Here is a 25,334-nt window from a genome sequence, read left to right as displayed (position 1 = left end):
TTCGCCTGTGTATTGTAGCTAACAATACAGGGAGTAAGAAGAGAAGGGTCAAAGATGCTGTATTCCAGTTGGAAGCAGTGTCTACAATTAAACATAACAGCCCCCGTTCATTCATATATAGGCAGGTACAGGGCGTGTCATAGAGGTGCTGTTACCTTGTTTATGACATTAACATTTGAAAATGATCGGTATGTGACTGAATGCCCTTTGGGAATGTAATAATGACCCGACATAAGTTAACCACCTAAAATTTTTCAAACTTCTTCAACTTTTAGAATAATTTCTTTATTTGCTGCACCTTTTTCTTTTTCTTTTTCTTTTACATTAAGCTGACAACAATTGTCATGTGAAGCGAGGCCATTTCTGAGAAATGCTCCCTGAAGTCAAGTAGAACTCATTGTAGCATTTACAGAATTAGCCTAACTCCCAAAACATATGTCCATAGATAAATTCCGCAAAAAGGTCAGTAAACACCTATAAGTCTATATATCTCATTGTGACACTTGCTGGAGGGCAGCAAGTGTTAATTAAACTTTGTAGTTTAATTAACAAACACACACACACACACACACACAGCAATAACGATCTCATCTTAACTGCATGAACCGCTGAATCACTTTCACATTCTCTTTAGATTCAGTGTTGATGATTTTAATTCCTCTGGACTGGTTTCACCCGCCCACTGTGTGCCTCTGATGTCACAGAGAGCCACGTAAGGTAAACCTGAAACCTAAATCCAGGTGTGTCACTGTTTACTTAGAGGAGACAGAGAGCATCATGTGCCGAGTTACGTTTCTTAATCACTTGGTTTCAAAACTGAAACGTAATAAATAAACATGAATACAAATCTTACTTCCCTTTATGGTGATTTTAAGAGGTGTTTAGATATATCTTTCCATGATAAAAAACCAAAACAAAAACAAAACAAAACAAAACAAAACAAAAAACCAAAACAAAACAAAACAAAACAAACCAAAACAAAACAAAACAAAACAAAACAAAACAAAACAAAACAAAAAAACAGATTCTAAAGATGATTTTGATTAACTAGTATTCCCAAAACATATGCCCATAGATAAATTCCACAAAAAGGTCAGTAAACACCTATAAGTCTATATATCTCATTGTGACACTTGCTGGAGGGCAGTTAGGAAGGGAAGGGTGAGAAGAAAACATCAACTTTGTAGTTTAATTAACAAACACACACACACACACACACACACACACACACAGCAATAACGATCTTATCTTAACTGCATGAACCGCTGAATCACTTTCACATTCTCTTTAGATTCAGTGTTGATGATTTTAATTCCTCTGGACTGGTTTCACCCGCCCACTGTGTGCCTCTGATGTCACAGAGAGCCACGTAAGGTAAACCTGAAACCTAAATCCAGGTGTGTCACCGTTTACTTAGAGAAGACAGAGAGCATCATGTGCCGAGTTACGTTTCTTAATCACTCGGTATCAAAACTGAAACATAATAAATAAACATGAATACAACTCTTACTTCCCTTTATGGTGATTTTAAGAGGTGTTTAGATATATCTTTCCATGATAAAAAAAACAAAACAAAAACAAAACAAAACAAAACAAAACAAAAAACCAAACCAAACCAAACCAAAACAAAACAAAACAAAACAAAAAAACAGATTCTAAAGATGATTTTGATTAACTAGTATTCAGGTTGATGCCTTCATGGCAAGCAGTACAAACCAAACAACAAAGCATTCAACTAATTTAATTTATTTTAATCTCAGAAGTAGCAATTCATGGGGGAATACAGGGTCAATTTAAAACTTAATGTGGGAGATACACACCATGAAGAGACACATCGATTCAGTTTATACCCATGCCATATATTAAGGATAGTACAGTTCACTTCAAACAGTTCAATCAGTCACGTGTGGGGAAAAAAAAAACCCTACAAAGTTTGAACTTTAGAATTTAATGTCACTAAAATGCAGGTGTGGGCTTGGAAGCACCTTGCCGGTTGGCTATATCTAGAGGATTTAATGTCAGCAAAGCTTTGCTGGTGCAACTGCCCTGTGATTTTAAAACAGACATAGGTACCACTGCAGTAGTCATAAATGCCATCCTAACTCACACTCGCACACGGTACCAAAATAAAAAAGGTGAGCACTCGCGACCATCAAACGAGGCCCATTCAGTTCCTGACTGTCTGATTAGCTGCATACAATCACACCTCCATCACCATCACACCTCCAATCCACTCGCAACACACAAAACACAAAGAGACAATGAGGACAGTATTCAACAGTAACTATTCATCTTATAGATATGAATAAAATACATCTCATAGGATGCTGTGTCATACATGTTTGAACCTCTGGACACAGCACCACAGTGATACTAGATGAACTGCTTCCTACACTCGGGAGCGGTTCCTAATCTGTGAGGCTGAGAGTGTACTCCTTTGCAATTGCTTTAAATAATGAATATAAACCAAGCACAAGAGATCTTAATGTGTGCGTAAAAGAAAAACAAGGCCAAATATTTCACGATGATCATAAGAAATTAGATTGAGTACACAAGTGTGTGTACGGGCGTGCCCCTTTATATCGCTTATGTTTATTGAAGCATGCAGTACAGTATCATTATGTTTAGAGAACGACAACTTATGAAAATGGTGTTTATTAAGTAAACAACATTATCACGAAATGTAAAACGAAACTGCCTGATGTAATGTAAATAGGTTGGCTATTTACATTACAATTTATAATAATAATATAATAACATAATAATAATCTACCATCATCCCGGTCCCTTGGTCAGCCAACATAACATGCCTCAATGACTTCAGGCCAGTTGTTCTCACTTCAGAGGCTATGAAGGTGTTGAAGTGCTTAGTCCTGTGACTGTCCTATCTGAAATCCTGCATATCCCCACTGACAGACTTGTCTCAGTTTGGTTATAGTTGCTAATAGATCCATTGAGGATGCTATCAACCTGCCCCTTCATTTCACTTTGCAACACCTGGAATCAACCGATACCTATGCACACATCCTGTTCATAGACTGTAGCTTGGCTTTCAGTATCATTAATCCTCTCACACTCCTCTCCAGGCCTCAAGACATGAGCGTCAACCCAGCTCTGTTTTACTGGATACTGGACTTTCTGAGAAACAGAATCCAGTCTGTCAAGGTTAACAACATTACATTACATGACGCCCTCTGACCCTCAGCACTGGTGCGGCACAAGGCCGTGTGTTCTCACCTTTGCTTTTCTCCATCCACACCAATGAGCTTACATCTCACCACAGCTCAGTCAAAATATTCACTATCATTGGACTTATCAGTAACAATGATGAGACCCAGTACTGCCAAGAAGTGTATCGGGCTGCACATTGGTGCAGAAACAACAGCCTCTTACTCAATAGCTCAAAAACAATGGAAATAGCTATAGACGTCAGGAAGAAGACAAACATCAAAGACCCGATTCAAAGACCAACTCATAACCCTGACAGACTCCAAATTCCTCAGAATGGAATATCAACACCAACGACAACATCAAAAAGGCCCAGCAGAGACTGTACGAAGTATCACATCAAAATACACCTGGCCTGGGTACCAACTGGGAAGTAGCACTGCACTGTATATATATATATATATTCATTCATTCATTCATTATCCAAACCGCTTATCCTGATTAGGGTCGCGGGGGGTGCTGGAGCCTATCCCAGCGCACATAGGGCGAAAGGCGGGGAAACACCCTGGACAGGTCGCCAGTCCATCGCAGGGCAGACACACAGACAAACACACTCACACACACATTCATACCTAAGGGCAATTTTAGTGTCTCCAATTCACCTAACCTGCATGTCTTTGGACTGTGGGAGGAAACCGGAGCTCCCGGAGGAAACCCACGCAGACACGGGGAGAACATGCAAACTCCACACAGAAGGGACCCGGCCGGGAACCGGCGATACCCACGCGATACCCACTGCGCCACCGTGCCGCATATATATATATATATATATATATATATTCACTGTACATATCCTCGCATTCATGTGTTTTGTGTTTTGTGTGTATTGTTGTTCTGATCCATGGTGTGGTTGCCTCTCTTTTTCTGTTTGCACTGGAACTGAGCTACCATGCTGTACCAAAACTATTACCACCAACATTGTTGCATGGCATTAATAAAATATCAAGTATCAAGTAAGTGACATAATAATAAACAGCATCTGAGCTGAAATTGAACAACCCCTGTTTTGCATCATTACCCTTCCATTGTAATTATGAGTGAAATTAGTGCGACTGGCGTAGTAGTCAGTAGTTTTATTTTCACATAGTGATATACAGAAATAAAGACAAAAACAGCTCATTTTTTTCATGCTGTGATGTAAAAAAAATCTCACTTTTTGTCCGCATGCCTTTTTGGTTCTAGTGGTATTCATGTTTGAGTAAAAGCACATGTCGGGCATACTGATCAAGTTTTTTTTTTTTTTTTTTTTTCCATTTCGAAAACATCTATTCGGTGAAAAAAATATAGCACAATTAGATGTCCAATCTAACCACTGTACTGTGGTAGAGAACAAATGTAGCATTTACATGAGAGACAGAGAGAGAGAGAGAGAGAGAGAGAGAGAGAGGAAATGACAGTAGGGAGAGTGACCTACAAGCTTATGACATACAGCACTTACCACACCAAAGACTAATAAAGAGGAACAACAGGTTATTAGCCTACTAGCAACATTCAGCTAGAAACCACAATAACAAGAACAAGTTTGAAGAAGGCAAGACAGGAAGGAAAGAGGGCATCATTCAGTGGTCTGTTCACAGATATTGACGGCAAGAGACTTGACTGGTTGTCAGTACTCCCACATGAACTCTGTATGTTTGTCTCCCCCTGTCTGTCAGAATTTGACACTTGTGGTATTGTTTTTGTTTTCATCACCATGTGCTGTCTGTTTACCTTTTGTCATGTGCTCTGGGTTCCACCCCTCACCTGTTATCACTCACACCTGTTCCTAGTTCCCTCATTGGCCTCTGCCTATTTAAGTCCGCCAGTTTTTCACCATTGTTTGTCTCACCATATTCTGTGTCTTGTTCTTGCCTGTGGATCTGTAAGCTTTGTATGGTTTTGACTTCTGCCTGTTTTTTGACTCTTGGCTAATAAACCTGATTTTGCGGGATCTGCATCTGAGTCCTTGCCTGTGTCCTGACGCTGGTCTGGCATGAAGTGAAATGTCTGACTGTTCTCTCTCTGTATTAGACTTTGATGTCTGACTGTAACATGATTCAATCCATGAGTAATCATCATTGCCCACTGATCCACTTATTTGTTTTGTACATCTTACCTAGCTGGGTTCTCAACCTATTAACCACCTCTACCCCATCTAGGGTTGTTTAACTTTTTAAGTTCTTTTACAGTGTTATTTGCTATTTTACCTAGTTGTTTATCTCACCACCTTTGTCTGCTTATCAGTTTTTATTTAGTGTTCATTTTTTAAAACTTAAATCACAAATTCAGATCCGCTCTTTAAATATTATCTTTCAATGTCAGGTGGCTTAGACAACATTAAAAGAAAAGCTTCCTTTTTACATAGTAAGACAGACTTGATTCTTCTCCAGGAAACCCATTCATTCTAGTTTGATACTAACTTGTGGAAGGCACAGTGGGGAGATATGGCTCACTTTAGTCATGCGTACTGGAAGTTTAACAATATCCTTCTGAAGGACCATATATTCAGAGAAGGTATTAAAACATTCACACCAGATATCTTTGTACAAAATGATTTAGGACATAGAAGTAAGGGGAGAATTTTTAAAATTTAAAGTCAGGGAGTTAGCTGTCAATCATAGTAAGACATTAAAGAACATAAAGAATATGAGATAAGTGGAGTTAGTGTACAAGCTTGATATTCTTATAAAGAAAGAGGTTTTATCTGAACAAGATGAGACAGAACTCAAAGTTTTATAAACTAAACTGGATGGATTTTATACAGAATTGGCTAAAGGAGCTTTCATATAATCTAGGGCAAAATGGATAGAGGATTGCGAAAGGAACACCAACTGGTTTTTTCGCACTGGAAAAAAAGAACTATAAAACAAAGTCAGACTTGGCCCTTGTGATTAATGATGTTCTTTGTCAGGACCCAAAAATGATTTCAGATTTTGTCAGTTTATTTTATGAGAATCTGTATGTGTCCAAATTTGACACAAAAAGATGTGATGACTACATTCAACATGTTAGAGATTATGTCCCAGTACTTGATGAATTTAAATTATGTTGTGACTCAGACCTGTCAATTGCTGAAGTGCGGGAGGCCGTGAAATGAATGAGAAAAAGGGAAATCTCCAGGACCCGATGGTCTATCAGGAGAGTTCTCTCTACAGTTTTGGGACATTTTAGAAATATCCTTATTTAACATGTTTCAGGAATGCACAGAAAATCGAGAGTTAATGCTGTCTGTGAAACAAGGCATCATTTCCTTCATCCCCAAACCAGACAAAGATACATCTTTAATTGATCATTACCATCCTGTCACCCTACTGAATTTTGTTCACAAGCTAATTGCTCTTGTATATGCCTGTAGGTTAAAGAGGAGACTGGACATAATTATTAGTGAATCCAAGACTCGTTTCATGAAGGGTCAAGACATTAGTTACAATATTAGTTACAATCTTTTGGACTATTCTGGTGAAATTGATGCGGAGACTGTCATTTTGTTCCTCGAGTTCTGTAAAGCCTTCCACACAACCGAACATCCATTTTTACTCAAAACCTTTGGCTTTGGAGAAAGCTTTATTAATGTGGTCAGTTTGTTTTACAAAGACATTAACAGCTCTATGGTGTTGGACCTAGACAAGTCTAGTAGATTTAAGATGAACAGAGGTGTACATCAGGGTTTCCCTATCTCCCCATTTTTGTTTCTTCTAGTGGATGAAATATTAACTATTGACATCCAAAATAATGCTCAGGTTCAGGGCTTTTCTATATTTGGTAGAGAATAAAAGTGTCACAGTTTGCTGATGACACCACTCTGTTTTTGAGAAATAAGAATCAGGTATCCGATGCCCTTGATATGATACATGCCTTCACTGTGGCTTCTGGTGTGCAACTGAATATAGCAAAATGTGAATTTTTTTACGTCTTTACAAGACGACTGACAAAGAAATGGGAAGCATCCCCATAACAGACTCAGTGAAATATTTAGGAGTTTATATAACCAAGAATTATATAGTGAGACAAAATGTGAATTTTTGTCCGAGGCTGAAGAAAACAAAGTGTGTCCTCAATAACTGGTTTGAGATTTATCAACTTTCGGGAGAGTTCTTTTACCTAAAGCAGTGGGATTACAAAGATTTGTTTATCCGACCCTATCTTTTTTTGTTCATGCTTTAGGAGGCATAGACATTAACAAATGTTTCCTTGAGGAGGAACAAGCTACACAAATTAAAAAAGAATGTTCTTTCAAATAAAAAATCAGAGGGTGGTTTTGGGGTTTTAAACTTTGTCGAAGTCAACAACACTTTTGAGGGGAACTGGCAAATGAGGTGTCTGTCTAATATTGGATCAATGCGGTACTTCACTCCAATTAATATTTTCAGAAAATTTGGTGCTCTTAGTTTTTTGTTGAAATGTAATTATTTACCGGAAAGAATACTGTACAAATTATCCAGATTCTATCAGCATGCATTACTGTCTTGGAAGATTAGTTTTGTCCACGATTTCTTGCCACATAAAGCTATATTATGGAATAATAGCCTCATTGCTATTGGGAATGAATCAGTTTTCCTTCCTAAATAGTTTGATAAACATCAATTTTGTGACAGATGTCTTTGATAAGGACAGGAATGTGCTATCATATAAACACTTTATGACTTTGCATTATTTTCCTTTACCCGACAAAGAAAACAATTCTTTAATCAAAGCAATACCTAATGGTCTGAATCAGTTAGTTGGAGCTCATTTAAAGTTATGGGGACAAGAACAGAATATACCTGGAACTTCTGTTGGAAGGAGTTTGTTTGATAAATCTTGCAATGATAAGTTTTTAAGACACTTTTTTCAGTATATATCCAACTTCATTTGAAGGGATACGTTCTTCTGGAACTCTCTTATTGATAATATTAATTGGAAACGTGTGTGGTTGTTGCCCTGTAAATATTGTATCCCCAACAGGGTCAAGGAAGCGCAATTAAGTGTTGCATAATATTTATCCTTGTAATTATTCAATCTCAAAGTACATGGAGGTAAATAATACTTGTGTCTTCTGTGAGAGGGAGGTAAAAACCCTTAGACATCTGTTTTTTTAAATAGGAGACTCCCCAACACTAGAAAGGTCTCAGCCCACATGTTTTGGGTTCTCTGAATAAGATGTACGATTTTTCACTCAAGGATATCATATGTGGCTATAGTAATGACAACAAAGGTGTTGAGTTTGTGGTCAATTTTCTTATTCTTAATGTCAAGTATCCACAAACAGAAGTTTCTAAAGCCTGCCCCTAAATGTGTAATATTTCTGTTAGAATTAAACAATCTGATTGAAACACTTAAAATGATGAGTAATATTAATTAAAAAAAAAATTATGATCAAACATTATAATGAGAACTTTGACCTAAGCCCCTGGATTCTTCTTATGTATGACCTGCACAGTTTTTTTCCTCCTAGTGATATTTTTGTTTGGACTTGTTTAGGTAGTTACTATTTGCATTTATTGCACTTTATAGTGAGGTTATAATATGTCCTCTGTTGGTAGGGAGGTGTTACGCCTGTTTCTTAGTAAGACTGTTACTTATTGTTGGTTAAAAAAAAAAAAAAAAGTCTACACAGTTTGATTGGCGGCTGTCACAATTCTTAAATAATGATTTATCATCAGTGAAACACATTGGAGAACGTGAAATGCCACTGTTCACATCTTCCACTATTGTTTTAACAGACAGATACATTTTTGCAGCGTATAGTAATTAGGCAAACACAGGTCTCTATAATATTAGTACTTCATCATGACAAAAGCCATGAGGCACATTTTAGTTCAAAAAGTTACAGCCATAAAGCAAAGCAATATTTTTTCCCCACAGTTGTTAGATGGGATCTGGTACAGATGTAAGAGCATGCAAGAAAATGTGTAATTGTAATAAAATGAAACTTTCTACAAAGTTGGCAAAAACAAACAGACAAACAAACAAACAAACTAGTTTCCTTAAATAGGTGCAAATACCATAACCTTAGGCAGAGCACCATGGGGATCTTTGGCCATAGAAATATTACAATAAAAAAATCACTAGGATGCATGGGTTTACTCTCTATATTTTTTTATTTATTTTATTTTATTGTGAGTCTTTGCACTTCAGTCAGTTTACATAACTAAGACTTACATCCTCCTCCATGTAGAAATTCTTTAAAAACCAACCAAAGGGTAGTGATGAAAAGTTTTCTGAATTATCTGCATTAAAAGGCTGTAATTAATGAGAACTTTTCCTCTTTCCCTCTTGTTAGACACAAGTCATCAGCTATGATGGCTGGATCATCAGCCTTTCTGTAGTATGCCTTTGTTTCATGGTTCTTTTCTTTAACTGTGTGAGCCTGTGGTCACTGGTCTTTCTATCAGGTTCTATTCCTTAATCGTGTGAGCCTGTGGTCACTGGTCTTTCTAACAGGTTCTATTTCTTTACCCATGTGAGCCTGTGGTCACTGGTCTTTCCAACAGGTTTTATTCTTTAACCGTGTGAGCCTGTGGTCACTGGTCTTTCTAACATGTTCTGTTTTTTAACCGTGTGAGCCTATGCTCACTGGAATTTCTAACAGGTTCTATTCTTTAACTGTGTGAGCCTGTGGTCACTGATCTTTCTAACCGGTTCTGTTCTTTAACTGTGTGAGCCTGTGGTCACTGATCTTTCTAACAGGTTCTGTTCTTTAACTGTGTGAGCCAGGCCTCACCACTGCTTCTCCCAGATCCGCAGAGAGCAGCAACACATGGCTACACTATTCACATCAGTTTCAATGTTTAAACATATTTTACAAACTTAAATGTTAAGACAAATGACAAATTCATATACGGCTCAGTACAGGCCGTCAGCCTTGTTTTGCTGATTACATAGGGAAACAGTGAAAGGTTATACTGCTTCACACTGGTCATGCTTGGATCCAAATGTGAATGTGACAACTACATGTAATGTGATATAGCCATCCTCATTTGTGAAGATTAATATTAAGTAATGTATTAGCTCTGAAACATTCATATACATGAGACCAATCTGTTGTGTGCTTGTCTGTATATCCTGAGCTGAATTGTAAAAAAAATTTAACAAAAACATAAAGTTAACATTATTTCATCATTTTTTCCTCATAAATAGGTTTGTCGTATTCAATCTTTTCTGTTATCTCATATTACACACATTGTCAGTGGTATAGTATTACAGTATGCAACCAAAATATACTCTTAGAAAGAATCTATTCAGTATCCAATAATTTCTGCTGCTTTAGTTGTTTTTCATGAGTGGATTCAAATGGAAAGGTTTCTCTGAGAGACTCCACATGCCTAACTGATAAACAAGAAATTTCATTCCCCAAAAAAGATTCATCCCTTTAAAAGTGCTCAGAGCTGTAACAGTTCTTGTAGTCAAACTATGCAGTGAAGCATTCAAACAAGGAGCTTAGCAGTCTGGAGCTTTACTCAGTGTAGTAATGTAATGTATTGCGCTAATATGTATTACATTAAAAAGTCTGATATGCATTAATTTGATTACAGTACTTCCTACATTACTAAAACAAAGATCGTCACAAGATCTGCAAACATTTGTAAGTTTTTAGAAGTTTATTCCTTTATTACAGCTTCCAATTAACAATATGTTAAAGAAAGAAAGAAAGAAAGAAAGAAAGAAAGAAAGAAAGAAAGAAAGTGACAAACACACACACATTTCATTTGTACAGGAATTAATCTTCAGACTGACCTTTAAAGTTATTTCTTAAAGTGATTTTTTTTACAACTGTACCTCATCATATTTGCTGATGACTAAAAATCTGTCTCAGTTCCAGGGTTCAGTGTAAGCTTTGAGATCATTGTGTCCACTGTCCATGAAAAATCGAGCTTGAACTCCAGGTTTCATGGTCATTCCTGTCTCATACTTGTAGGTGTTATACTTACTGTTGACATTTGAATCTGAACTTTTCTTAAACTTCACAACATATTTATAGTATTCATATTCATCAGCCCTTTTATAGTCACTAGAGTACAGTCCCACCCATGACTGAGAAAATTCATCTTTCCACTTGTCAAAAGACTTTTTGATGTATAGGCGAACACAGGCATACCCATCTTTGGTATAGAGTTGTAGGCTTGCATCCTGACCCAGTACTGGAGTAGGGATCCTCCCATTGGCCTCATCAAATTCAGGACCAAGCCATACCACATCCCGAGTTGAATAAGAGGGTGCACTTCTTGGAAGCATCAGAGCAACTCGAAGACCAGGATTAAGAGCTATATCTGTGTCCTTGCTTCCAGATGTTTCCTCACTGAGTTTGTACCAGTATATGACTTCTTCAGGCTTCAAAAGATAGAGGTATCCATCCATATCAATAATATTCTTGGGTATATTACTCCATGTCATTTTTGCATATCCGTTATCTGTGGTTTTTACCTCAAGCTGCACTTTATTGTTCATATCACATCGCGTAACAGCATCTTCCTGTGTCCTTCTAAAACAGTGGCTACACTTCCATGATTGCATAAAGAGCATATACGTGTATTGCAAGTCATAGTCTGCTAAAGCCAGAAACCATAACAGACCTTCATTAGCAAATATAGTCAGAGCTATTTCATGCCTTTCTTTCAGTTTCTTGAATTCCTCTGTTGTAAGATTTAGCCTAGGATCATCGGGAGATTTCCGAGAATGGCTACTCATGTTGGAGAGGAGCTCGCCAGAGTCAGACATTTCGAGCGGCTCATTGAGTATTCGAATCTGTGTTAAGAGTGTGTTACCAATCCGGAATGTGCTGTTTGGGTCATAAGTTGTCCCATAATTTTTTCTCTCATGATACTGCGTGATATAGACTTCTTCTGCTATGGTTGGACTGTCATCTGACACTTTAATTATAATCCTGTCGATATTAGCAGTGTGACTGTCTTTCTTAAAACTCTGAGTGACATAACTGGGGAACTGGGTTCTGGCACGTAACAGATTTAGGTTACCTCCAATGTAATATCTGAATTCTGAAGTATCACGCAAGACTGGAAGGACTCTTTCATAGTTGTTATAAATTTGAAATCCATAGTCTTCTTGGAGAGGATTGAAATTAAGTTGAAATCCAACTTGCTGATCATAGTAAGCATTGTTTGCAAACCAGTGCAGTAGCATGAGACCATGTCGTGGCAATCTCTTTCCAAATTTGATATTTTCTAAGTCATTAATACCATTTAAGGTAAAGCTTGTAGCAGAGGTGTGGATAAGACATAGTAAGAAACAATGAAGGAATTTCATTTCCAATCTCATAGTACATCTAGGGGAAAAACAAAACAAAAAGTGCAGTTCATAAGGTTGGTCCAGTCACACGGAAATATTGTCAAAGGGACGAAAAAGAAAAGCAAGGATGTTCTTACCTATCTCTTTAACGAAGTCACCTTTTCTGAGAAATGACCACACCTTCATTGGAAAAGAATGGAGATGATTTCAGATGTAAGTCAAAGCTTTTATACACTACATGCCTGGTACAAACTGTTGTGCTGGAAGCTGTGCAGAAGTAGTTAATGATCACCTAACATTTGAGCATGTCAGCAGTTTCTAAAACAGACAAACAACCCCCTCTTGCATTTACCCAGCATCCTCTTGTCCTTCTTAACCAGCACTTTTGATGGTTTATGTCTGACAAAAAAAAAATCTCACCAAAAGTAAAGGAATGGTATTCTTTAACCTGCTCGTATAACGTGATTTTTTAAAACTGTTTCCAAATGGTTTCCTCAGCTGAAGGTTCACTTTAATATTTTATTTAAATATAAGTTAATAAGAAAAACTAATTTGCTGTGCATCATTTTTTTATAGGAGAAACGGTGGAATTTCTGTATCTTCACACAAAACTCTCGAAAAAGCTGGGGTGTAAATTATGAACCTGGTTTCACATGAACTGTCCAGAGATCTTAGTATTACAAAAAATGTACTCATGTGTTATGTAGAATTATTATATGACTGCTGTCAGCACTTAGTGTTGCTCTGGCTATTGTCTTCCACTGATTCATGCAAAATACCTCAATTGCCAAAATCCCCTCTCACACACTTTACCTTACTTAGTAAGCACAAATTCACTGGAAGAGATTATTTCAGGTCAGTGACAGTAAAATTAAACAAAAAGACTGGCAATGAAGAAAATGGTCAAGGTACAATGTCACATAAATGTCATCAGCAGTTTGTTCATATGTGTTTCAAATCGATTCTGGAGCTGATCCCTGCGATACAAGCCCCAATCATCTGGTACCAACACAGTGTGTTTTGGTGGAAACATACTGCAAAATAACTGAACCTCAGAACAAAGCCATGTTAATAAGTATTGGTACGAACAGAGACACTTTAATACATACACATCTGAGTGTAAAGAGAAACCAGCAGAACTGTGGACTTACCCTCTTATAGGATGAATTTGCATTTCAAATATCAGGTAGCGTATTTGTTGTAACTTCATAAAATATATTATATACGTATTTACATAATTACAGTATATTTACATTAAGGACAAGGAAGAATAAAGGCCAAATGATAATTTTTACAGATTCTGTTGCTCAACACTGAAGCATTTTAGTAGGGATAAAATAAACAGTAGCTTGCATATAATCTTATCCTAACCTACATGTTTGTTAAGTGTTTGTTGAGCATACCTATGTAATGTAGAATGTACAGTGCTTGTGTATCTGAAGAGTACATGTCTTTAGTGTGGTTTGTAGGTTCAGAGTGAGTGTAACATGAATGTATCTTTAGCACTGTGAGTTGATTATGATGTACTTTTTAATTATCTCATTAAAACATCATAATTGAGAGAGAACATGTCCTTTTAAGGTGGCCAGACTATATATATATACATACATGTGTGTGTGTGTGTGTGTGTGTGTGTGTGTGTGTGTGTGCGCGCGTGTGTGTGTGTGTGTACATGCGGTCTGCTGTTTTCTCCCTTTCTCTGTTTAAAGTGTGCATGCAGACTGATTTGAAGCTGCTGTACTGATATTATCGTGTTTTACATAACCTTTGTAAGAATAACCCCTGCCCGGTTGGCAAGGTACCAGTTGTCCTTGTCTCATTCCTCATCATCCACAAACACCATGCGGAGTTGGTGGCAAAATGGAGCATAGGCCAGCCCAGCCATAGTGGGAAGAGGAAGGATAGAATGGGGTATTCTCCTGTCTTTTATGCCATTTCTTACAAATAAAATGATGAAGTTGACCAAAAGACTGTTTTCGGTGTGGTGATTTTAAAGAACAAGTACAACCAGTACTAAATCCACATGCTATAGCTGTTCACTGTGGTAGTAGTAGTGGTAATGGTAGTTGAAGTAGTTGCAGTAGTAATAAGTAGTAATAATAACAGTAGTAATCGTAGTAGTAGTTAGTGGTGGTAGTATTAACTCAAATTGTGAATAATGAATAATGAATAATGAATGAATAGTCGAAACAGCTTAATTTTACTGGCTGGAGAAACATATATATTTTAAGTAAGGACATGAAGTAAAATTTAGATTTTTCAATATTTTTAAGTATTTTTGTAAAAATGACCTGAAATGTTGTGTAGTATATACTTGAAAAATAAACATGCAAAAATGTTGCACTATATTGTCAAGTAAAATCAGCCCATCATTTTTCACAGCATACCATGTGGTATTATGTGGTAATGATCTATTGTAACCTTTAGATCTGTTGATGTTATTTCTGTATTAAAGATAAAATCACGTCAGAAAAAGGGAAGTTACTCAGAGGAAGTTGTGAGGGGCCTTACTAATGGCCACATAACACTACACGCTACCACATATTACCAAACAGTGCCACATGGCACAACAAAATGCCACATAAATGCCTACCACACTATACCACACAATACCACACTATACCACATAATGCTACTTAATACTACATGATACCACATAAAACCACGCAGTACCACATAATACCACATAATATCACACAGTACCACATAATACCACACAGTGCCACACTATACCACATACATGTGGTTTTATGCGGTATAGTTGTAATATGTCGTACCGTGTGGTATTTTGTGATACTGTGTGGTGTTATATGGTACAATGTGGGATAGTGTGAGAGTTTTCTCAGATGTACAATTATCGTATGTCAAGAAGTCATTTATCTCAATAAATATTGCTCAGCCCTCTAAATATGTCATTCAAGTCTGGTGTTTTCACCTTTCAAACAGACATGATCAGATCTTCACTTAAAAAAAGTCAATCTTGACCCTGAAGCCTTAGATAATTATAGGCTGATCTCTAATCTCCTGTTTCTTTCTAAAATACTTGAAAAAATTGTTGCTGCTCAGCTGATAGCCCATATGTGCTCTAACAGTCTGTTTGAAATATTTCAGTCAGGCTTCAGGTATTTTCACTCTACTGAAACTGCGCTTACTAGACTAACTAATGATCTTTTATTAGCCATGGACACTGTAGCTACTTCTATTCTTATTCTGCTTGATCTGAGTGCAGCATTTGACACGGACGATCACACTATATTGTTAAAGCGCCTGGAAAATCAAATTGGTGTTCGGCGCCTGGCACTTTCTAGGTATAAATCTTAACTCTGAGAGAAAATACTGTGTCCACTTTACTAATGTGACATCTGAGTACTGAGGGCTTAACTATGGTGTTTCTTAAGGCCCAGTCCTTACCCTCTCCAATTCTCCATTTACATGCTCCCTCTGGGCAATATTATTCATAGTTATAACATTAGCCTCCATTGCTATGCTGATAATGCTCAGATCTTCTTACCAATCAAGCACAATGACCGTTCTGAATTGGCTGTCAAAGATTGGATGTCTGCAAATTTCCTGATGCTTAATGCAGGCAAGACTGAAAATGCTGGTTGTTTGTCCACCTGTACATAAACATTTTTTTTAGTAATTTTACCCTAAACTTTGACAACTGCATCATCTCTCAAAACTCTACAGCTAGAAACCTTGTTGTGATTTTTAACCCAAGTCTCTCGCTTGTCACTCATATCAAAAATGTGCTCTCATGGTGCTAGATTATTAAATGTAGTAACTGAAGATCGCTGGCCACTTAGCCTTTGCCCTCTGCTCTCCCCTCCTCTAGAATGGTCTACCCACAGAAATAAGGGAGGCAAACTCTCTTGATTGATGTAAAACCAAACTAAACACTTATCTGTTATCCCTAACTTATGAATAGTATAATCTGAAATTGACCACGGTGGGAGACTCAGTCCCTGCCATAGGCTCTCCTGCCATAGTTTAATTTAACTTTCTGCTGGTTTAGATGTCTCTCTTAGTTCCCTCTTCTCTCTCCCCTCTACTTTCTGCTACGACCGTGTTGTTGTTTTTTCTGTACTTAACCCATTCTCCTCTGTCTGTGTGAGTGCTGATGTCTGTGCCTCATTGCATGGATGTGGCTCCACCCGTAGGTTGACGTCCTGATTTTGTCTCCATGCCCTACTGTCCCTGGCCTTGCTCACCCTCCATGGCCTTGCTCCTCCTGTGCCTCTCACGCCCATTAGCTTTGCTGCATTAATGCATTTACACTTTATATTCTTTACTTTATATTCTTTTATTTATATTCTTTTAGTCCTGGAACCTCACTAATGTCTTTCTTTTCCCCCCTCTGCATATGTGTGTCTCATATGTTTAAGCTTGAGTGCCTTGTATGAATGTGGCTACCCACCTCTCAGGTGTCGAGGCATTGTGAAACACTGAAACATTCAAATCAACTGCGCTGGAAATTTCGAAACAGTTTCAAAACAACCCGACTCCATGGTGACACCTACAGGCCACTTTTGCTATTGTTACATCTCGATAATGCTTTTCTGTGAAGCAATGACTCAGACAAGCATTGCAAAATTCTAAACTACTTATTATTCTGGTGTGCTCATGCACACTGCAAGCTGCAAAGACACATTGGACACATTTGATTTGAATTCAGCACCATAGGACTTTGTCGCAATGAAAAAAAGGAAAAAATAAAATGCTACCTGTAATTTACATTTGATGCCATGTAGGCCTAGACTTTTCCTTGAACAGGTCACAGATGTTTCGTAGTAGCCTACATTTTGTCAAATGTTGAGGTTTTGCTCAATCGTTACTGTCTGTTTTGCTTAATTGTTACTGTTCATTGTCAATAGTCAAACTGATTTGAGGTCATTGTCATTCTTTCGAAACCATTTGTTATGTTTGGTTTGAATAAAGTGAAGGCTGACCTGCATATGTATCCAGCCTCCTTTACAGCGTAAAATGTGACAGTTTGCCGAGTCTAATGTCTAATGTCACCATGTTATTTATTTACTTATTTATTTTTTAAATTTGGAGAATGTTGTAAAAAGAGTGATATGTGGCAATATACATATGGAGATTGTGTTCAGGTTTTACAAATTACATCTGTCTAATCTAATCTTTCATTAGTTGAGAGCATTACAGTAGAATCACTCATTCTTTATACTTTTGTTAGATGGACTTGGATTTTTCAGATGGTTTAACAGTGTTGCCTCATCAAACTACAAAATAGATTTAGTTGTTCTAATAGACCACTTCTAATAGACCACTTCAGCCTGGCCACCAAGAGACAAATCTGCCAGAGTAAAGTAAATTATGTAATGGGTCATTTGGCTATTCTTGACTTAGCAGGACTGATAGGTTAGTGTTTTTTCTGTCTTTCTTTCTTTCTTTCTTTTATAGAATGGTCCTCGATACCAGTTGATGTATTACAAGTAGTTAGATTCTCTGAATATGGTGTGAATGGTTCTACTCCCGCTGGGTTGATTCCACCCATTCACGCTCTTCCTGCAGCACTCATGATGTCACGAACAGGTTTAGCAGGTAAAACTCAGCGTTAAATCTCACTCTGTTTTTATTTGCAGTGGGGAAGAAGAGAGAAGCAGACGGTAAGTGAAGTTCACTTGTAATCCCAATGTGTTGTTTAGTCACCCTCTCCTTTTAAGAACCAGGGACAGTTTTTCAGATCTTCTTCAATATGTCACTAACTTTCAGGTATTACAAACAAATATAACATGTTTATGACAGAGTTGTCCTTACAATGGCAGAGTCAGTGTTCATGTTGTTTAATGAATGTTGTCAGACTGGATGATTCCGGAAACGTGAGCAGGGTGAGTGCGTTTCTCCTGTGCATTGCAGATATGTTGTCCGAAGTGAGAAGAACTTGAGATGGGGGTTACATGGTCAACGGGGAGTCCCTCTGAGAGGTTTGAAAATGTGGACTCTGCCTCCACAGTGGGTTTCACTGAGAAGTGTGAGGAGGTAGACAGCTCTCCTAAAACAAGTCAGACACGGGAACATATGGAAGAGAGCACTGTTATCAAAAATAGTCCCTCTGGGATCATTGACACTGAGAGGTGAATAAGCAAATATTATCTTCTGCCACTGATGTTTCTGTGAATCCAAACATTAACCTGAGCAAAGCACCATATGCGGACAAAACGGTCCAGACGCACCACATACAAATTTATGGCCACATGAATGCATGAGTTTCCAAATCTGTATGTCTCTGAGTATAGGGAAAAGAAAAAGAGAAAATTCCATCTTCCTTCTGTGTCATTCACAGGGATTTACTGGTGAGACGGGTTTCACTATCACAAACCCGTGCCTCCAAAAAGACTGATGCTTTGATGAATCAACAAACGAAGTTCAGCCCAAAAAACCGAAGCGCAGACAAAAAGTAGGCATGAGAAATGAATTGAATAAAATGTGTTTGAGTTGAATAGAAAAATATGAATGCACTGAAATTTAAGTAATGTTCTCATTTTTGACCCCTCCTCTGTGTCCCTCCAGTGAATTTACAGACAGTGGGGCGACAGAGGATCTCTTCCAGTCTGACATGTGTAAGGAGCATCTGAAGAACTAATGAATTAATCTCAACCATGCACTGCAACTTTTATTAGACCAACAAATGTAAAAAAAAAAAGAGGGACCAGAAGTCCACTGTACAGACTAGAGTGATGACTGATTGGACAACACTTCAGTTAGTAAGAGCTGTTCAAGAAAGAACTAAGAGGATACCCTACACTGAGACGATACCAAATGGCAGACTGATTGTCAGGAAGTACCAAGGCGGAGGACACAAGTGCGGGCAAACAGAGGTTTTAATAAGACAAGTAAACAAAAGAAGCTTTACACAGACAGGTAGAACAGGAGACCAGAGGGGAGTGCACACAGGGAACAGAGAAACTTGGACACTTGGTACTTTTCAGAACACGCAACACAAGATGGCTCAGTAGACACGTGGAAAGTGTAGACTTTGCACTGACTGATCCGACGGAGGAGTTTAAATAGGGAGATGTGTAATGAGAAACTAAAGTGAGGGCAGGTGTGCGGGATGAGAGTGATCAGGCCGGTGATTAGTAGACCGGCGACGCTGAGTGTGGAATGGCTGAGACTGGCGAGGGAGGAGACGAGGTTGTTACACTGATATATAGATAGAGGGAGCATAGCATAGTTTAGGTATGAGATTCATTGTCCTCTGATGCATAGCTAAATCCCTCTACAGTGAAGAAAATAAAAATTGACATTGAATTGAATACACATTTAAATTTGGAAAAACAAACAAACAATAAAAACCCATTATTTTAATTATTATTTTTTTCTCAGATGATCCTTGGACAAAAGTCAAAGAGACCACTACAGAAAAACTGATGCAACATTTTAAATACATTAATGAAGGACGGTCAAATGAAGGGAAACCAACTCTACTGAATGAAGTCTACACGGAACTCTACATCACAGAGGGAGGAAGTGGAAAGGCCAATGATGAACATGAGATCAGATGGGTTGAGATGATCTCCAAGAGACAAAACACTCATTACTGTCCAATCAAACCCAGTGACATAATGAAGATTCTTCCTGTCCAAAGAAAACAAATCAGAACAGTGCTGACAAAGGGAATCGCTGGAATTGGAAAGACTGTCTCTGTGCAGAAGTTCATTCTCGACTGGGCTGAAGGAAAAGCCAATCAAGACATCACAGTCATAGTCCCTCTACCTTTCAGGGATCTTAATCTGAAGAAAGAGAACTATAGTCTCATCCAGCTACTTCATCACTATGCTCCAGAACTGAAAGAGATAAAAGACATCGAGGATGAAAAAATGAAGCTGCTATTAATTTTTGATGGTCTGGATGAGTATCGTTTTCCTTTAGATTTCCAGAACAATGAGGTTTGCTGTGATGTGACAAAGTCAACCTCAGTGGATGTGCTGCTGACAAACCTCATCAAAGGGAATCTGCTCCCCTCTGCTCTCCTCTGGATAACCTCCCAACCAGCAGCAGCCAATCAGATCCCTCCTGAGTATATCCATAGGGTCACAGAGATCCGTGGGTTCAGTGACCCTCAGAAGGAGGAATACTTCAGGAAGAGAATCAGTGATCAGAGCCTGGCAAACAGAATCATCACACACATAAGGTCATCAAGTAGCCTCTATGTCAAGTGCCACATACCGGTCTTCTGTTGGCTTTCAGCCACTGTGCTTGAGAACTTGATGAGTGATGCAGGTACTGGTGAAATCCCCAAAACACTGACTGAGATGTACACTCACTTCCTGCTCATTCAGATCAGTTTGAAGAATAAGAAGAGCCATGGAGCCAGAGTGGGTATCTCAAAGAAGCTGTCTGAATCAGACAAAGAGATGATTCTGAAATTAGGAAAACTGGCTTTCCAACAGCTGGAGAAGGGTAATCTGATATTCTATGAAGAGGACCTGAGAGAGTGTGGCATTGATGTGAATAAAGCTTCAGAGTACTCTTCAGTGTGCACAGAGATCTTTAGAGAGGAGTTGGGATTGTACAGGGAGAAGGTTTTCTGCTTTGGACATCTGAGCATTCAGGAGTATCTTGCTGCATTGTATGCAAATGTTACATGTATGAATGAGAACAAAAATGTTTTCACAGGAAAAAAAATGGATGGAAAACATGAGTTTAAACTTTCTGACCTTCACCGAAGTGCAGCGAAGAAGGTCTTACAGAGTAAGAGTGGATACCTGGATCTCTTACTAAGCTTTCTTCTCGGTCTCACTCTGATCTCCTGCCAGTCTGTCCTTCAACAACTCATATCAGGAAGCTGCTCAGAAAAGTGTGAGCAGAGCATGACAAAAACAACTATGTGTATCAATGAGTGGATAAAGACGGAATCTTCACCAGAGACAATCATCAGTCTGTTCCATTGTTTGAATGAGCTGAAAGACAATTCTCTTGTGGAGGAAATCCAAACTGCCTTCAGATCTGGAACCCTCTCAGATAAAGAGCTGGAACCACACCAGTGTTCAGCTCTGGTCTATGTGCTACTGATGTCAGAGGAGGTGCTGGATGAGTTTGACCTGAAGATGTACAAAACATCAGCAGTAGGTCAGCAGAGGCTACTACCAGTACTGAGGACCTGCAGGAGTGTCAGGTAATTATATCGACTCAGAAATCAGAATGGTCTATATGATCATGAAGTACTGTGTTAATAAATGGTTTAGAGCAATCATCTGCTATAGGTTTGACAAAATGAGAACTTACTAGAATGACGTATAATCAAATAAACAAATCTCTTATATGGAGACAGTGTTCGTCAGGGTACAGCCAGTAGGCATATCGTGAAAGTATTTGTGTTTAAAACTGAATACACTTTTAATTGCTTCTCTTCAGGATGGATCATTGTAATCTTTCCTTGGGGGCCTGGGTAACTGTGGCCTCAGCTCTCCAGACTGGGAACTCACCCCTGAGAGAACTGGATCTCAGCCACAATAACCTGACAGATTCAGGAGTTAAGCTGCTCTGTACTGGGCTGATGAGTCCAAAGTGTAAACTACAGAAACTAGGGTGAGTGTGTGGATATGAGTGTCCCTACGCTTTAAACTTTAGTGCATCAAAAACATCTTCATATTTATTCATTAGAGATGAGCCCTCTGATACTGCTCATTCTGAGAAAGAATCAACATTTTTCCGTGTAATTCGATTTGGTCTGGTGAAAGGTTACTCACATCTTGTCTTTATCTAATGATCAGAATGTTATGATCTTTGAATTACCTTTCATATCAGTTTCTTAAAATGTAAGCCAGGAGACTCACTCTACATCACAAAAGTGACCAACAGCTTTACAGCTACTCCCTGATCAGCTCCCCCCTGCTCCCTGATCCAGTTTCAGGATTGTCAATGTTATATTCCCTGGATGTGTTCCAACCTATTTAAAAACTAGAGCCAACAACTCTATTCTGAGTAAAACTGGCACTGAAGGCAAATCTCACAGACCTCACTGAAATCCTTAAACGCAGTCTGGCATACCAGCTCTGAGCTTACACACAGGCTGTGGGTCTCTTAAATAATACACAAATATGATTATGAGGCTAAGTGCAACGCTGAGACTGTCCAGGTCAAAGAGCTGAATGGTTTTTTCATAATTTTCTGGTTCAGGGATTGAGAATGTGCTTAACGTCCTGGTCATTACTAGAGTGTTTGACAGTTTGTGACTCTTCTTGTGTCATTAGTAGTGCTGTGAACAACCAGGCTCGTTCAGGACATACCTGAATGACAAACAACATTCATCTTAAATCTCCTTTACTCTTGCCTTACTCTTCTCCGTCCTTCCATAGCCTGAGTTGGTGTGGTCTCACTGAGGGATGCTGTGAAGATCTGGCCCTTGTCCTGAGATCTCCCCATTCTAACCTAAGAGAGATGGAGCTCAGAGACAATGACCTGCAGAATTCAGGAGTGATGCTGCTCTCTGCAGGACTGGGCAGTCCACAGTGTAAACTAGAGAAATTGGGGTAAGCAGAGAACTTAGTTAAGCTTTTCAGGTGCTCACCTTGACACATGTTCTCTAATTAATCCTGTATCCAATGCTATATCTTGCCTGTCTCTTCAGGCTGTCAGGTTGTCTAATCACAGAAGAAGGCTGTGTTTCTCTGGCCTCAGCTTTGATTTCAAACCCCACACACCTGAGAGAGCTGGATCTGAGCTACAATCACCTAGAAAACTCAGGAGTAAATACACTCTTTGCTCTGCTGGAGGATCCACACTGTAGACTAGAGAAACTGGAGTAAGTGTATTGACCTCCATCGCTGATGTGGTGTAGTTTAGATTCTACACCTCCCATTCAATCTATCTGTTCTTTATTCCTGGCAGATTGGATCATAGTGGTGTGTGCTGGGTGAAACCTGGACCAAGGAAATGTGAGTCTAAATTTATACTATGACAATATTTACTGAAGATGAATTCAATTGAAGAGATGAAGAAGCAGCAGACCCTGTTGCTAAGTAAATAAAATCATCCAACAGCCACTTGAATTGTAATTTTTAATTGAGTATTTCTACATGTCTTTACATCTAAACAGCAGTGATGCTTTGTGACTCCAAAATTCACCATGATGAAATTACAGTGATAGCTATCTTCTTCTCTACAGATGGCCGTCAGCTCACACTGGACCAAAACACAGCACACAGAAGCCTCTCTCTGTCTGAGGAGAACAGGAGAGCGACATGGAGTCCAATAGAGCTTCCATACATTCATCATCCTAACAAATTTAAAGTCTATCCTCAAGTCCTGTGTAAAGAGGCTCTGACTGAACGCTGTTACTGGGAGGTGGAGTGGAGTGGAACTGTTGTCGATGTAGGAATCACTTGTAAATATTTTGGTATGGACAGTGGCATATTGGGAATGGATCACAAATCATTTAACATGTCATGCAGTAAGGACGGCTTCTCTTTCTTTCATAACGGTAAAATAATTGCAACTCTTTCTCATCCGAGTCCTTCTACCAGAGTAGGAGTGTATCTAGACTGGGATGCTGGCACTCTGTCCTTCTACAGCATCTCCAGTGACACACTGATCCTTCTACACACATTCCTTGCTACATTCACTGAGCCCCTCTATGCAAAGTTTGGGATTACTGTGGATTCTACAGTGACCCTGTGTAATATGGGTTAGACCTTGACAGACAGTTAACATTTGCTTCTCTCTGAGATTTTATGTCCACAATTGCAACAACACAAACAGGAGTAATATGTTCTGTTTGGATGCATGACACTGTTGACATACAGTGCGTTGCATCCAAACATATTCCTACCACTTGAAGCAGAGAATACTGTAAATGTTTATTTATTTTTAGTGCGTTTAATGAAAACTATTGATGAGAAACTTGACTGAAGTGTATAAAAATAAACTGGGTATTACATTTTACACTACATGGATGCCCATAATAACTTTAGTCTCACTGAGTTTACGTTGTTTTATTTTTTGATGCTGTTGAATTCTTAATCCTGACTGATCAGTGAGGGTGTTTGGAAAATAGCACAAGAACAAAGGACATGAAACTATGCAATGGTATTGCAGCTGCTCAGAAGTATTTCCAGTTCCTGAAAAGATAGAGGAAGTATTGGGCATGGCCTACATAGGATCTGACACAGCAATGATGCCATCTGAGGGCATTTTTGTTAAAGAACTGGGACTGTACAGTCTCATACAGTGACATATTGGGATAAAGCTTGAGGAGGAAAGCACATTGTTGTGGAGAGATCTGTGAATCCTCTATGGTGATATTCAGTAAATGCTGTCTGTCAGTAAAAGTGATCTCTACTGTTAAGTGTGTAACGATTGACTTTTCAACTTATTCAACTTTGTATTTTAGTGCACTTACTTTCTACTAAATTATCTCACTTTTTATGGTTGTTCTATTAGGCACTGGTGTCATGTCATTACTTTATTTATTACTCTATTGTTTTTTTTATTCCTATGTTGTTGTAAGGTTTAGGCTGTTTTTCTCGGGCAACCATTGGTACAAGAATTTCCCTCGGGAAGAATAAAGTTCTATCTTATCTCATCTTATCTAATCTTATCTTATTGCAATCTCCACTGAATCTACACAAGAGAGATCTTAGAGAACAGTCAACTTCAACACGATTGTGACATTCTATGTATTAGTTAGACTAGCCTGTTTTTTTTTTTGTTTTTTTTTTGTTTTTCATTGTTAATTCTGTCTCAGATGCTTCTTTCCGCTCGTTCTGCTCAAGGGGCGCGTATTTGATAGCAAGAAACCACAGCACACAGATTTTAACTTTCACTACCCGATTCAGAATGAATCATGTGACATTAACACAATGTTTTTTATTACTTCTCAGATTCGTCATTGTGATTGGCTAAAGCGTCAACACAGCCCGCCCAGGCTGTACAGT

The 25,334-nt window shown here is 38.5% G+C and overlaps 2 protein-coding genes across 2 annotated transcripts; one reads left to right on the top strand and one right to left on the bottom strand.

Moving 5' to 3' along the window:
• Positions 1–10,768: 10,768 nt before the first annotated feature.
• LOC115808654 (uncharacterized) lies at positions 10,769–12,692 on the bottom strand. The gene is made up of 2 exons (XM_030770099.1): positions 12,570–12,692; positions 10,769–12,469 (listed from the first exon to the last, which is right to left on the bottom strand). The coding sequence occupies exon 2, from the start codon at positions 12,460–12,462 to the stop codon at positions 10,999–11,001; it is 1,464 nt and encodes a 487-aa protein (XP_030625959.1). The 5' UTR covers positions 12,463–12,469; positions 12,570–12,692; the 3' UTR covers positions 10,769–10,998.
• A 5,650-nt stretch (positions 12,693–18,342) lies between these two features.
• Positions 18,343–24,090, top strand: LOC115806353 (NLR family CARD domain-containing protein 3-like). The gene is made up of 7 exons (XM_030767027.1): positions 18,343–18,530; positions 18,967–19,016; positions 19,783–21,574; positions 22,758–22,931; positions 23,030–23,203; positions 23,290–23,336; positions 23,567–24,090. Exons 1-7 carry the CDS (start codon positions 18,343–18,345, stop codon positions 24,088–24,090), a joined length of 2,949 nt encoding a protein of 982 aa, XP_030622887.1.
• The last annotated feature ends 1,244 nt before the right edge of the window (positions 24,091–25,334 follow it).

The sequence above is a fragment of the Chanos chanos genome, chromosome 3 (genome assembly GCF_902362185.1).
Source record: "Chanos chanos chromosome 3, fChaCha1.1, whole genome shotgun sequence".
Lineage (NCBI taxonomy): Eukaryota > Metazoa > Chordata > Actinopteri > Gonorynchiformes > Chanidae > Chanos > Chanos chanos.
Note: the sequence above shows the minus strand (reverse complement) of the source record. Positions and strands in the feature narration are given on the sequence as shown.

Bases quoted from the DNA above. Each gene is read 5' to 3' on its own strand.
- LOC115806353 (XM_030767027.1), top strand. From the start codon at position 18,343: ATGGGGGTTACATGGTCAACGGGGAGTCCCTCTGAGAGGTTTGAAAAT. The intron at 18,531-18,966 runs GTGAATAAGCAA...GTGTCCCTCCAG, and splicing joins GGGATCATTGACACTGAGAG to TGAATTTACAGACAGTGGGG. The intron at 23,204-23,289 runs GTAAGTGTATTG...TATTCCTGGCAG, and splicing joins TGTAGACTAGAGAAACTGGA to ATTGGATCATAGTGGTGTGT.
- LOC115808654 (XM_030770099.1), bottom strand. From the start codon at position 12,462: ATGAGATTGGAAATGAAATTCCTTCATTGTTTCTTACTATGTCTTATC.